At 42.9% G+C, this 14,400-nt stretch overlaps 1 protein-coding gene across 1 annotated transcript; it reads right to left on the reverse strand.

The window, feature by feature from the left end:
* Window positions 1-7,224: 7,224 nt before the first annotated feature.
* Window positions 7,225-13,683, reverse strand: ciao2a (cytosolic iron-sulfur assembly component 2A). The gene is made up of 5 exons (XM_020634926.3): window positions 13,454-13,683; window positions 11,842-12,006; window positions 10,089-10,138; window positions 9,064-9,109; window positions 7,225-7,814 (listed from the first exon to the last, which is right to left on the reverse strand). The coding sequence occupies exons 1-5, from the start codon at window positions 13,575-13,577 to the stop codon at window positions 7,714-7,716; spliced, it is 486 nt and encodes a 161-aa protein (XP_020490582.1). The 5' UTR covers window positions 13,578-13,683; the 3' UTR covers window positions 7,225-7,713.
* Between the last annotated feature and the right edge of the window lie 717 nt (window positions 13,684-14,400).

Consider the following 14,400-nt stretch of genomic DNA (forward strand, 5'->3'; position numbering starts at 1 on the left):
ATTGGGGTACTTCTCTGTATGCAGGGGAGGTAGTGCAGCTATTGATCCTAGTCTGTACCAGTGTCGTTTACAAATTTCCGGAGCATCTTTTTCAGGGTCTGGTTAAAGTGCTCTGTTAACCCATCCATTTGAGGATAATATGATGTGGTCCTGAGGCTCCTGATACCCAGTAACTGGTACACCTGTTTCAGAAGAGTAGACATAAAGTTAGTTCCCTGATCATCTAATATTTTTACAAGGGAAGCCCACTCTTGAAAAGAATTGTAACAAACAGAGAGCAACTGCTTTTGCCTTTATGGATTTTAGTGAAAAGACTTCTGGATACTTGGTAGCATAGTCTGTTATAACCAGCATATAAGGTTTCCTGCTTTGCTTCTCTCTACAGGACCAACCATGTCCATCCCACGGTGATTAAATGGGGTGCCAATAATGGGTAGTGGTTGAAGCTGAGCTCTGGGGGGGTGTTTTAGCACATGTTATTTGGCACTGAAGGAAACTTTCACAAAACTGAGCAACATCTCTGCGCAGGCCAGGCCAGTGGAAATGGTTTTTAATGCGAGCCGTGGATTTGTGTTTGCCCAGGTGGCCAGCCCAGTGAACTGAGTGCCTCAAAGCCAGTATGTTGTTTCAAGCTGCTTGAGGAACCACTAGCTGCAACGCTGACTCTTGTTGATGATAGAGGATGACATTTTGCAGGATATACTCATCACTTATGATGTCCAACTCAGCCTCCGGCTCCTTCTCCATTGCCTTCTGGAAAAGAGAGACTTAAGATGTATCAGTTTTCTGCATATCATTTATATTACCTGGAACTTGAAACCCTAGTGCTGGTTGATGGTGTCACCACTGTCTTTTGGAATTTCTCCTGCCTTCTCTGTCTGCGGGTTTTCCGGGACTTCCCATGTGTGGTCTTCAACTCCTCATTGAAAAAGGACAGGGCACTGAGAATTGCAGAGTGCTCATTGGATTGCTTGGCCTGCATTCTGGTTACCACAGCGTTACACTTTCTGCTTTGTTCTGACTCCAACAAATCAAAAATAACTGGTAGGTCTCTTTCTAGAACAGAATCAAAAGGCAGATTATCAGCAACCCCAATGTTCAAAAGGTAAGTTTGACCTTCTACCGCACATGTCAGCTGTTGGATAAGGCTTCTTATCTCCATGAAAACAACAGATAGGGATGGTATCAATGTTGCTGACAATTTTAATAGAACAGTCATTTTTAAGCTAATTTTCAATGTGAGGATGTGGTACAAAGTAAATTTGTGTTATCTTAGCCAAGTTTTTCGAGCACATGGGTTTAGTATGGCCTTCCAAGTCCATCAGGAACAACAATACTACAGTTTGAACCACTGGAGGAGGAGAGACTGGGATCTGCCTACACCTGAAAAAAAACCCAACATTTCCACAATTACAAATCAGCACACTAGCGTTCACATTGATGGATTGCTCTTTATTGTCAGACAAAAGCTGAGTCCCTGCAAACCAAAGCTTGGAACTTGGAGAGGTGCCATGTAACTTCCTGAGTATTACCAAGGTGTCTCTGAGCAAGACATCAACCCTCCCAACAGCTCTGGCATGCTCCCTGTGTATCAGCCCGAGGCTTTGTTGAAGCTTCGACGCTTGATTCAAAAAATGGTTCATTGCTCAAGGCTTTCAATGACGCAGTGCTCCAGTAGAACATCTAGTGGTCAATAAAATTAAGTGCAGTCGAGACGTGTTATTTACTACAGTCTATGGTTATTTATTGGTTCATGGATTGTTTGGGATTTGATCCGCCATGCACATTCCTGTTCGCCTGCACCAAATGGTTGTATGGTTTCAAGCTGACACAATAAAATATAAAATAAAAATGAACTCATGTTGAAAACAATGTTTCTTATTTGGCGCGTCTGATTGTGGTAGCCTATAGCTCTACTCTAAAAATTCTCAACTCTGACGGGAATTGAACTTACGTACTACTATATGAATGTCATCGGCTCTTACGATGCACCACAAGTCCCAATCAACTGCTTTCCTTATTGTTTCGCCTATTTGACTAACGTTGGCTACTACACTCCATGATTCTTCAACTCACTTAATTTGCATGTTACAGCACTTACATCAACTGTTTTCATTTGTCATGGTTTAGTAATGTTATAGAATCTTTAGTACTGAATGCACTGTCAACCCAAATCTCTGTCCGTCTCTATTCACTTCGAAAGCTCAACTCAGCTCTTCCTACGAGCCGACACAGCTAAACCAGTAACAGGGTTGGATTCATGAGCTACCACGCATGTGTCGGAGCCTCGGGTGTCAGAGGACCATCACTAGAGGTAAGTATGGATAAGAGACAAACAATGATATTTGACAATTCCAGAAACTAAATAAGCTGAACTAAATCAAGACTGTGTGTTTGATTTAAGTTAATTTATACTTTGATGTGAACTGTAACTTAATGCTAACACAAACAAACCAGGGATAGAAAGTTGCTGCAATGTTACATAAGCTAAAATAAAATGAATAATGTGATTTGATATTAAGGGTATAAGAGAAGAGCTTTTCACCCACTTTGTCACAATGTTATGTTAAGTTTTCTATGCTCTGATTCAGCTGACTGTAAACTCCCCTCAGCGTTACTATAGGGATAATAATGCATCAAATTCAGCCGAGAGTTACGAGTTACGACATGATTAGCTGCTTATGTTCATGTAATATTCAGCTTACATCACAACCCGGAGAACAGTGTAAGGAAAATAGACAAAAAAAAAGAGAGAGAAAGAGAGACTTTTACATTTTGAATTATTAAATTACTAATAATTCTACTTAATAAATAGTGTGAAATATAACATTTCCATTGTCTTTTTTATATTGTATTCGTTGTTATCAGATATTCGTTGTTGTAATTTCACCCATTAGAAACATTTGAGAACAGGGTGACCAATCAGAAGCCACCTTATCAAGTTCAGTTAACTTAGAATGTTAAGTCAGCCTGGACACTAACTTTAAGTTATGACAACTAGGTGTTTTTTTACAGTACAGTCCCTGAATGTTTAATCACATTGGGTTCCCCCTACACATGGACGGATCATAATGAACCAGACTTTCTTCTTGGACTTTCAGCTGCATGTTTCTGCTGCTTTGGACTCTGGTCTCTTGTGTCTTATTCACCTCGGCTCTGCAAATGATATCAGATTTGTTTTTCAGTCTGGTCCTTGATGAACTGAGTTGTTCCATCATTGATATGCAGAGATATTTCAGACCTCGGAGCTCAGGTAGGGTCGGAGCAGCTGCAGGTTCAGATCTCAGCAGGGACTCTGCAGGAGGCCTGTTGGTGTACAGGTGGAGCAGAATAACTTTGGATGAAATGTGATACATTTTGTACAGAATCAGAAAGTTGCCTGCACACATTTTGACTCTGTATCAAACTTTAAAAGAATTAGAAGTAAATTAAAATCTGGTGAAGTAACTGCCAACAATCCACCTTGAACATTGAACGCATCCTCTCTGTTTATGTTTGAGTATCAAGGAGCAAAGCATAGATTAATCCGCCACAGAAAATAGTCCCTGCGAAAAACCAGTAAGCAGCTGTTTCATGAATCACCTGAGCCTGAGTTTATTTTTAAGTTTAAACCCAACATTCAATCTGGGTCCCCCCTCCTCCTGGGCTCATCACCACCAGAATCTCACTGCAGGACGTAGCCGCTGGTGTTTGTCACCTGCCTGTCCAACAGGAAGCAGACCAACGTCACGTCCACGGGTAAAAGACAACACAAGGTTCACCCTGGTTTTAGAACGAGTTTTATCCGCTTGGTGTTTCTCCTCACTGTGATTATATTTTCTCTTCTTTGCCGCTAAGTATGCGTCCGTCATATTCACTGGTTTGAATGGCGTCCAATCACTGAATTGTATCCACTCCTAAACTCACCTGCTGCGCTGTCATTGGCTGGAAGAAACACACCAGCTCTGCTCAGAAACATCCTGAACAGTAAAATCCAGTCAGAGGACAGAGTCTGTGCAGACACAGTATTTTAATTTCAAAGAGAAAGCTGGTGATCTCCATCTTTAAAAAAAAAACCGAAAAAAAACATTGCCTTAATTGCCTTTTGGAATTTCTCCTGCCTTCTCTGTCTGCGGGTTTTCCGGGACTTCCCATGTGTGGTCTTCAACTCCTCATTGAAAAAGTACAGGGCACTGAGAATTGCAGAGCGCTCATTGGATTGCTTGGCCTGCATTCTGGTTACCACAGCGTTATACTTTCTGCTTTGTTCTGACTCCAACAAATCAAAAATAACTGGTAGGTCTCTTTCTAGAACAGAATCAAAAGGCAGATTATCAGCAACCCCAATGTTCAAAAGGTAAGTTTGACCTTCTACCGCACATGTCAGCTGTTGGATAATAGCATTTCCACAATTACAAATCAGCACACTAGCGTTCACATTGATGGATTGCTCTTTATTGTCAGACAAAATCTGAGTCCCTGCAAACCAAAGCTTGGAACTTGGAGAGGTGCCATGTAACTTCCTGAGTATTACCAAGGTGTCTCTGAGCAAGATATCAACCCTCCCAACAGCTCTGGCACGCTCCCTGTGTATCAGCCCGAGGCTTTGTTGAAGCTTCGACGCTTGATTCAAAAAATGGTTCATTACTCAAGGCCTTCAATGACGTTGACGTTAAGTTTAAATGTCAGCACCCTCATCTTTAAAGGGATGGTTACAACGTTTCCTCCTTTGTTTATGGAGGGGATTACAGGACGTTTGTAAACACAAAGACTCTTTGTCCACTTTCTCTGCTCGTGTTCGTACATCTAGCTTTTAATTCTGATATGCAGATGTGAAAACTTCAATATAAAAATCACAGTATGTCCAGAGAAACACAGGAGCTTCAATTTGATGTTAGAACAGGAACACATTATGACCATTTACAGCGACCTGCGATGTAACACCTTACCTCTAATTACAGCTCTAATCATTCACAGTCACACAGCTTGATGGCTCAATTATGATGTTTAAGAGAGATGTAGTACACAACATCACACACACACATCTCAGCTCTCTCTCTGACACTGACAATAAATCTTCTTTCTTCTTAAATGCTCTCCTGCAGCTCTCTCAGCCTCTCCTGTCAGAACAGCTGATGATTCAGCACCGCAGTCATCACACACACAAACACACCCTGAGCCGACGCATGTGTCACTGGTGTTAGGCTGCATTGTTACAGAGCGTTGGCTTTGATCACAGAGCGGTCTGTTCGGGAGCTCTGAGGCGACCCTGCTTTGGATCGCATTTAACCATTGAAATTTTGCGATTAGCGCTGTCCTCTCATAGCGCGGAGGTTCCTGGTTTGAATCCCCCGTCTGACAGGAGCCTCTCTGTGTGGAGTTTGCATGTTCTCTCCGTGCATGTGTGGGTTCTCTCCGGGTACTCCGGTTTCTTCCCACAGTCCAAAGACATGCTCGTTAGGTTAACTGCTGACTCTAAATTGTCCGTAGGTGTGGCTGGTCGTCTGTCTCTGTGATTGACAGGTGACCAGTCCAGGGTGTAAACCCGCCTCTCGGACAATGATGGCTGGTGTCAGCCCCCTCCCCCCCAGACTATCTCTTCATTCTGTCTATGTGCTGCTGTGTTGATATTTTCCCACTGTTTATTCTTTGAAGCTTTTTAATTCTCCTGGAGACATTTAGTCAGAAACAGTGAGGGCTGGAGGTGTGATGATGATTGTGGTTTGAATTCAGTAAATAAATCACAGAACAGCTTTGAATCTGACCTCTGGTTTTAATGAAGCTCAGCCTGCAGGAATCAGACGGAGCAGCACAGCCAGAGCTTCAGGTGTTTCACATCAGACCTAAAAACTGGATTGTCGTTGTAAAATCTTAACGAAGACATGAATCAGTCTGTTCTGTGTCAGCTGTGTGGTTATTACATCATTTCTGAGCTCGGTCACTGATTCCTCTTTGGATCTTTGATTCAGACCAACAGCACCTCCAACAGGTGAGGCTCTGTCATTACAACAACAAAAACATCTGAGTCATGATTTGTTCTTTCAGTGTTTAGAGTTGATGTTTTATTTTGTAGTTCTTGTCCCCGGTGTTTCTTGTCTTCTCTTACTTCCTCTGTCTGTCCTCCCTCCTTTTTGATCGCCCTGATTGTCTCACCTGTGTCGTCAGCGAAGGGAATCATCAGATCAGGGACAGGTGTGTGTGTGTGTGTGTGTGTGTGTGTGTGTGTGTGTGTGTGTGTGTGTGTGTGTGGTCTATATTAAACCTTCATGATGAGAGAGAGGGCGAGACGGAGGAAGAGAGAGAGAGGGCGAGACAGAAGGAGAGAGAGGGCGAGACAGAGGGAGAGAGAGAGGGCGAGACAGAGGGAGAGAGAGAGGGAGACAGAGAGAGAGAGAGAGGGCGAGACAGAGGGAGAGAGAGAGGGAGACAGAGAGAGGGCGAGACAGAAGGAGAGAGGGCGAGACAGAGAGAGAGAGAGGGCGAGACAGAGAGAGAGAGAGGGCGAGACAGAGAGAGAGAGAGGGCGAGAGAGAAAGAGAGGGCGAGGCAGAGGGAGAGAGAGAGAGGGCGAGACAGAGGGAGAGAGAGAGAGTTTCAATCAGTGTTTGTTGCGTCAGAGTGTGACGCTGCGTTCAGGTGCTCCTCGGATGGTCCGGGTTTCAGAGTTGCAAAGTCGTTCTTACTCCTTCAGTGTGTTCGGAAACTCGTTCTTCTGATGTGTCTGACACCACATGAACTCAGGGTGTGAGTCTGCAGCGTGAACACGTGTCAGAGGAAAAGTAGAAATGTGTTTGGTGTCCTACACATCGGGAAAAAACAAGTTTCTGAGTTGCAAAATGAACATGAACGCCTCCTCGAGTCGGAACAACACCTCAGGAAACTCTGGAAAGAATTAGAAGATCCCACGTGAGGAAATTCAGTTTTAGACTCTGTTATAGGCTGAAACATACAGACATGCACTGATGGAGAGAAGTCAGAGTGAGGGGGGGGCTGCACATAGCAAGCGCTCTGAGCTGGCGGGGGGTTTGGTGCCTTGCTCAAGGACACCTCAGTAGTGCTTAGGAAGTGAACTGCAGCCAGACCAATTTCACTGGGACTTGAACCGCTGACCCTCCAGTTCCTAACACAGGTCCCTGCAGACCGAGCTGCTGCCGCCCAGCACCCTGCTTATCCACTTAACGTCATATTTGTCTTCATCATGGCAGTTAAAACATGTTTTCATGTCAAACACGACTCCTAGGCAGCTTCTTGTTGATGTCGTTTTTAATTCCTGATTCTTTTGTACATCACAGTTTTATCTGTTCTAACAACAATAATCTATGAAAATCATTAAGTGGGCTTAAATCTCAGTGATTGCCTATAAGGACAGACTTCTAGAAACAGTTGGCACAGGAACCTTTCTCCAGCTGCACCGAGGAGAGAGAAAAGATCCTTCTGTCACTGACGACAGCGAGGACGGGATAGAGCAGCGCGGGAGGTGTTTCCTGTTTCCTCCGATGGAGAACTCGTAATGAAAACAAACTCCGTCCAGCAGGGAATGATTGAAAAGTCAACACACGTCTTTGATTCAATCCAGACTCTCCAGAAATAAAAATCCTCCAAACATCCGTTTAGTCCCCAGAGCCGCCACGGCGCTCTGCCTCCACACTCAACAAATCCTCTGAATAATGTCCTCAGGCACAGTTTTAAACACACACGCACACGCGCACAAACACACACACACGGCGGCGGCTGTCAGTCGTCCGGCTCGGTCACACACTGCTCCACGATTTCCCTCAGGTTTGGGTTCTCCATGGCGGCCGCCACTCGCTCCTTATCGTTGATCTGCTTGTTGACTGGAGACACAAACCACACTGAGTCACTACACCACAAATACTGCACTGTGATTGGTTGATCTCTCTGTAAATAATATCAGTCTGTGTATTGTTATGAATTAGCGATGTAAAAAAAAAAAAAGTTGTCTCAGCCTACAGTGGTGCAAACTCATCAGGGATGAAAAAGGTGACATGGATCCAAACCTCCTAGGGGGGTCTGGGGGCATAAACCCCCGGGAAGAATTTTTTTAAATATCAACTTTAAAATGTGAATTTACAGACGATTTTAGCATTCAGACCGACTAAAGAAGCAGTGCAAACAATAAGAAAAACACAATTGCTTGTCGATATCTATGTTCTGTTGCTCCCAACCTTCAGTCCCTTTTTATAAATGGGATGAATTTGCAGAACAGGGCTTACCATGTTCCACTAAGGGGTGATGTGAAGGGCAGTCACTATGCAAGTAGCTCTCAGGGCAAGTGTCTGAGAGAGCATCATAATACAGTCATCAAGTATGACAATATTTTCTCTTCTATCATAACATTGTAACATTATCAATATATGAACCAGCTGTCACTTTAATGTTGCCTGAGATAATAATGAACCAGAAAGCTGTATGAAGTTACCTTCAGCTAGCACACATTTCTCTCAACATCTGTAGCCTACCTATGGCAACCAAACAGTAAATATGATCAGACAGCATGTTTAACAGAAAGGCTGACTTGCTAGCCAGACTTCGAATCTTTCCAGTGTTTTCACAGAAAAATAATGTTGTGTAAATTAGCCATGTGCTGCACATTGCGACTCATTGAATCAGGTTTCATGCTTCTTATGGGCGGTGCGGCAATACTGCGTAATCGCGGTGGCGAGAGGAGGGTCTGCGGAGGATCTGAGCGCCCAGCCGAGCACCTCCAAGACAGCGTTGCAATGATTGGCTACAGGGCCCGGAAGTACTTTATTCGGGCCGTGTTGAGCGCTCGCGCTTTAAATGCAGTCAGTATGAAACGTGCTCGCCGGCCGCAAGAAGCATGAATCAGGTTTTCATGACAGCTCGCGTCGCAGATTAACCCCTGCCAGCCTCGATGTCATGTTTAGTTTTTTTGATTCAGAGCCCCCTGGTGGTGGGATTTACACACTGTGTGTTTAACTCCTTTAACCCTTAAACACCGATAATCTTTCCACTGTGCAGAACAAAGAACAGCAACGTACCAACCTCAGAGGGAGGGGTTTAAATCTGAGAGATCAAATACCAATAAAAGAACAGACTTACTGTCTTCCTCGGTCGAATGAGTTCCTTCTGAGATGTAAATTTCCAACTGAGAAGAGAAAAAAGAAACGATATCAACAGGAAGTGTCACACTCTGTTTTCTTGTTTTGTTATTTATTTACTTCGGTGGAGTTAAGGAGGTTCAATAAGGAACAAAGCCAACAGTGTTTAAAGTTAGCTCGGAGTCAGACGAGCATGAAATCAAGGATTCAAACGAATCAGTGACGAGAGAAATGAGACACGCAGCTCAGAGAAACAATATGTAAATAAAACGAGCGCGAGAATGAACAGTGCTCCAAAGACCGGAGAAACAAAAACACAAGAAATATGAAACAATAAAACCTTTGAGTGCACTCTCTCTCCTTTCCTGTTTTTTTTTTTAGGAGGAGGATTTGTTTTTCATCCTGCGGCCTGCACGTCTCCTCCATCAGTCCTGCAGAGTGACGCTGCTTCATGTTTACATCCAGCAGATGAAAACATCGTCTTAATGAGAGGCTGCTCGTCTCGTTTGTTAAGCTGCTGCAGAGATGGAGCACTCTGCTCTCCACCCTCCTCCGCACACCTGCGCCTCTTTCATACAAGAGCTCCTCCCTGCTCGACCCTGCAGCTCGGAAAGTGGTGAAGCGTAAACGGCTAATTGGTTGTTTTTCTGTTTCTTAACATCGATCGAGCACTTCTGATCGAACAGCTGTTCTCGTCACCTCCTCCTCCTCCTCCTCCTCCTGTTGTTGTTGCGTCATGTTTGCTTTCAGCTCAAGGTTTAAACATTTGAATTCTTTGTGGCGTCCATATTTGTTTTCGTTCTTCATGTTTTGAGCCTTGTGTGACTACGTTTGATAACGAGGCTGTAACAGTCGTTGAAGCTCCTGAAGCAGGTGAAGCAGCATCAGAGACTCAGGGTGTTTACAATCGAGCCCCCCCCCCTCCCCTCCCCTCCCCAGAGACCATCTCTAAGGGGCTCAAATATGTTAGCAACGTTTCGGTACCCAAAAGTACCAGAGTGAACCTTTAATATTAATGAGCCTCACCTTGTGTTTGAAAGGCAGACATCTCTGCAGCTTCACTTGTAAACACAGACCTGCAGACAGGTAAAAACAAAAAAAACCCATAAGACAGAGAAACAGAAAGAGTCAATGAACATTCAGCACGCAGAAAAAACATCGGAATCAGAGACGATCAGCTCAGACTTCCTGCTGTCTGCTGGGAGAGTAGGAGGAACCAGTTCTGAGAAGTTTCTTTTACTTAAATTATGTGAAGCGGTGTAAGATGCCATGATTGACAGCTCTGTTGACTAATGGCGCGAGAGGAATCTCTGGGAACGTTTAATTGTTATAAGACGGAAGGTAAACAAAACTATATTTATGGAGGAATCTACCTCTTCCTTCTTCTCAAAGTCATAACCTAAAGAGATATTATTCTGCTGTGACTTTGGGGCACGATCTCTGAGACGTAGAAAAATAAATCAACGCGGTCGTCAGTATGTGACACATGTTTAAAACTCCCGACCTGCTCGCTCTTTATAAGTCCTCGTCATGGGCCATGGGTTTTGAAAAAGCGAGTGAAAATGTCAGTAATTAAAGCCTGTAGGACTCCAGTGACAATCATATAATGTGTGTGAGTCACTGCGCTGTGAGCTAGGAGGACAAAGCAGCAGAGACTGGCTGCTGCTAATGGACCTAGTTTACTGTGTGTGTGTGTGTGTGTGTGTGTGTGTGTGTGTGTGTGTGTGTGTGTGTGTGTGTGTGTGTGTGTGTGTGTGTGTGTGTGTGTGTGTGTGTGTGTGTGTGTGTGTGTGTGTGTGTGTGTGTGTGTGTGTGTGTGTGTGCATGCGTCAATGAGTTCTTTGTACGCATAAATGTTTTCTTCTTCTTCATGGTGTTGTGTAATTACAGCAGGAGTCGGACTCTGTGATCTACAAACTGAACTCGTTTTCTCTGAAAGATTTGATCGATCAGCCGTCAACAGGAACAAGCTGAAAAGTCAAACCTCGTTAAGGGAAAACAAAACAGTGTGACTGGCCTTTAATAAAGGTTTTTTTTAACCAGTGATTGAAAGAAAAAGTTTAAGGATGATGACAAAAATCCTCGGTTATAGCCAAGCTTCAATCCTCTGGTGTTGAAAATTAAGCAAAATGTTGTAGTGCACAATCCTGCAGTTCCTAAAGTGTCCACTAAAGGCTCCAGTCTCAGCCTAACTTTCAGTCAACCTAACAACAGGCTGAGAGTTGGAGCTGAGGCGGGTTTTAAACCTCCTGACAAACCGTTACACGGCGCCCACCTGTCAATTAGGTCAGCTACACGCCTTATTGTGAATAACTCTTATCCTTCATCAAATCAAAACTGATGAGTCATCAAAACATTCACCCCCCGTACAGTGTGTGTCGATCAAGACATGAGCTAATCAGACTTATTTGTTTTTTGAACCAGGCCGTAAACATGTTAATCTCTGCTGTAAAAACAGGCTTTTTAGAATGGGTGTGTATGTGACTTTCTGTGCTTCTGCAGGCAGCCTCTAGTGGACACTCGAGGAACTGCAGGATTTTACACTTCAGCATCGGCTTCATTTTTTAACAGCGGAGGTTGCCGCTTGTTTTTGACACACCATTGATTCTCATATGCTCTGTATTGATTGTTAAATTACAGTTAAAGTTATATTTGATATATTTTAATGATCTCTGATGAGCACATGTTCATTCCTTATGTAACCTGCACAAAAGTACAGCTATAACCTCTGATGATGAAATGCAGATTCTACTGTTGTTTGATCAGCTGAGAGACTCACCGATCAGCGTCGCCAGAGAGCAGTGAGGCACGGTGGGAGAAAACTTGATGATGATGAGGTACTCGTCATCTCCGAGCTCCTGGACCTCCACACATTTCTCCGTCACCACGTCCAGCTCCTCCAGGGTGTTGGGCTTCTCTGGGTCCCGGATCGATCGGATCACATCTGAAAGAGGAGAGAAAAACGAGATGTGGTGTTGTTTACTAGAACTAAAATGGAGTCGAAGTAGTTACAAATCGGTTTGAAGAACGCCTGAAACCATTTTTTTTAAATCACAATTTAACAGGTGCACTATGGAGTGTTAAATGTGAAAGTTGGAGAAGTGTACAGATCATGTGGTATTTGTTCATAACTCTATACACAAACTTTCCTCACAGTAACATTTCACTGTAACACTGTCTGAAGAGAAAATGCTAAGCGAGATGTTATGGTGGGGGGCCTCAACAGTGACACCATAACTCTCCTGGTAGTTTTATAGCTCCAAACAGAGATCCAGGGACCTATTTTTCCTTTGAATTAATTTTGTGTATTTAGTTCAGAAAATATAGCAAATAATTTTTCCCTTCTCCAACTTTCAAATTTCACTACCAAATCTACACAGTGCACCTTTAACTTAAAGAGGACCTATTCTCCCCCTTCTCCACCTTTTCAAACAGTCCCCTGTGGTCTAAATGAAACATCTGTGCTGTGCTTTGGTCAAAATGTAACATGAATCAAGCACCAGAGGAGGTTTGTGAACCTGTGTAAACCAGCTCTCTCAGAATGCTCCGTTTTGGTGTGTGTGTCTCTTTAAATGCAATGAGTCCCCCCTGAGTTTTCCCCGAAGACATCACTCCTTTACTAGCGAGAATAAAAATGCCACCTGCTCAAAAGTTTTGTTCTAGGCTGGGGGTGGAGTCCATGGGTGGAGATACCAGGGGAGGGATTTTTTATTTTATTTATTTTTTTACCAGAATCCCACTGTGACATCACAAGGAGAGAACATTTGAAACAGAGCATTTTTCTCTGTGTTGTAAGACTTATGCAAACCACAAACAAAGGACTGGATGGGTTTAATTCACATTTTGTGGGTCTGTAGACACTCAGGTTACCCAAATATATGTTCACAAACACTGAAGAAGTAGATTTTTCATAATATGTCCCCTTTAAATGTGAATAGTGGCTTCTTATTATAAGCTGATACTACATAAAAACTCTGAAGTTTTGATGCAGTACTCATCCGGGTATCCACAACCACACCAAACCCCATTTTTAAAAAGTCACAATTAACTTAAATTTCAATAGTGGCTTAATAATAACCTGTTACTACATAACAACTCTCTGGAGCGCTTTATTAATTATACAGCAAAAGTTCGGCGAATGAATTATTCACATATCTGCTCTTTAACGTGTCAAATGTGTAATATGTATCACCGTTTGTTTATCATGTTAGTTATCAGTGACTCTCTAAACCCTGTATGTTGTTTTGAATATTATATATTACTGAATGAGGTTTGGTTGATGAAGTTGCTTTCAAACTCGAAGTCTGAGTCGATGACAGCGTTAATGTTAAGCCTCTCAATAATATCTCATTAAAGGGTTTTAGACATTATTAGTCACAGGCCTGACTCACCGTAAACCTCTAACGCTTTCTCCTCCATCTTTTCAGTCTTCAGGACATTCCTGGCGTCCACAAGTCCGGAAAACTGTAAAACCTTGGTGACAGTTAGGGACAAAACACTGGTCACTATTTCCATGTTTTAGAAGACGCCATTGTTAAAACGTAGAATCGACTGAAGTGACTTTGACAGGAAAACACCAGACTCAGTGAGTGCGCGCGGAGAGCAGCGCGAGCAGCTTCCGCAGATCTCTAACTGTATGGAGGGAAAAAGAGCGTTCAGTGTGGGAGAGAAACTGTGTGAAGATCAGCGCTCTGTGGCAGCCTGCTCGTCTCACTTCCGCCTCTGTATTCAGGCAAAAGCAATCGATCACTAATCAAACTATGAACTTATTGGAGCCGTTTTAAACTTTCTTTTTTTATGCGGAAGAGGAATATGGTCACACCAGGCAGCGACCTCCAGTCTTGAAAAAATAAACCAATGCGGAAGTGGAAAATCCTGAAGTTCGTTGAGTGTCCTCTAGAGGCTGGCTCCAGGAACCCCAAAAGTCACATACACACCCATTTAAAGAAGCTTGTTTTTGCAGCAGAAATTATCATGTTTACCTGATTAGTTATTGTCATCATTTTATGAAATTGTATTTCAGCTTAATTTTTGAAATTTCAACCTTTATCTCAGCATTTTGAATTAGTTCTGGACATTTTAAATTTATTTTTGAAGTGCTTATTGTCAGTGACTCTCATAATTTATTTCTCAAGCGTGGCGCTAATCCTCTTCCGTATTTTTGCGACACTGATTATTGATAATTGATTTTATTTTGAAAATGCTGGCTATGCTTGGTATGTTCATATTTGATTTCATGATCAATAAAGACAGAAAAATACATGATATCATGACATCGCATTAAAGATTCAGTAATTATGTAAACAAAAAAAAGTATAAATAAAATAGTAAATACAAT

Source organism: Labrus bergylta, chromosome 7, assembly GCF_963930695.1.
Source record: "Labrus bergylta chromosome 7, fLabBer1.1, whole genome shotgun sequence".
Classification (NCBI taxonomy): Eukaryota; Metazoa; Chordata; class Actinopteri; order Labriformes; family Labridae; genus Labrus; species Labrus bergylta.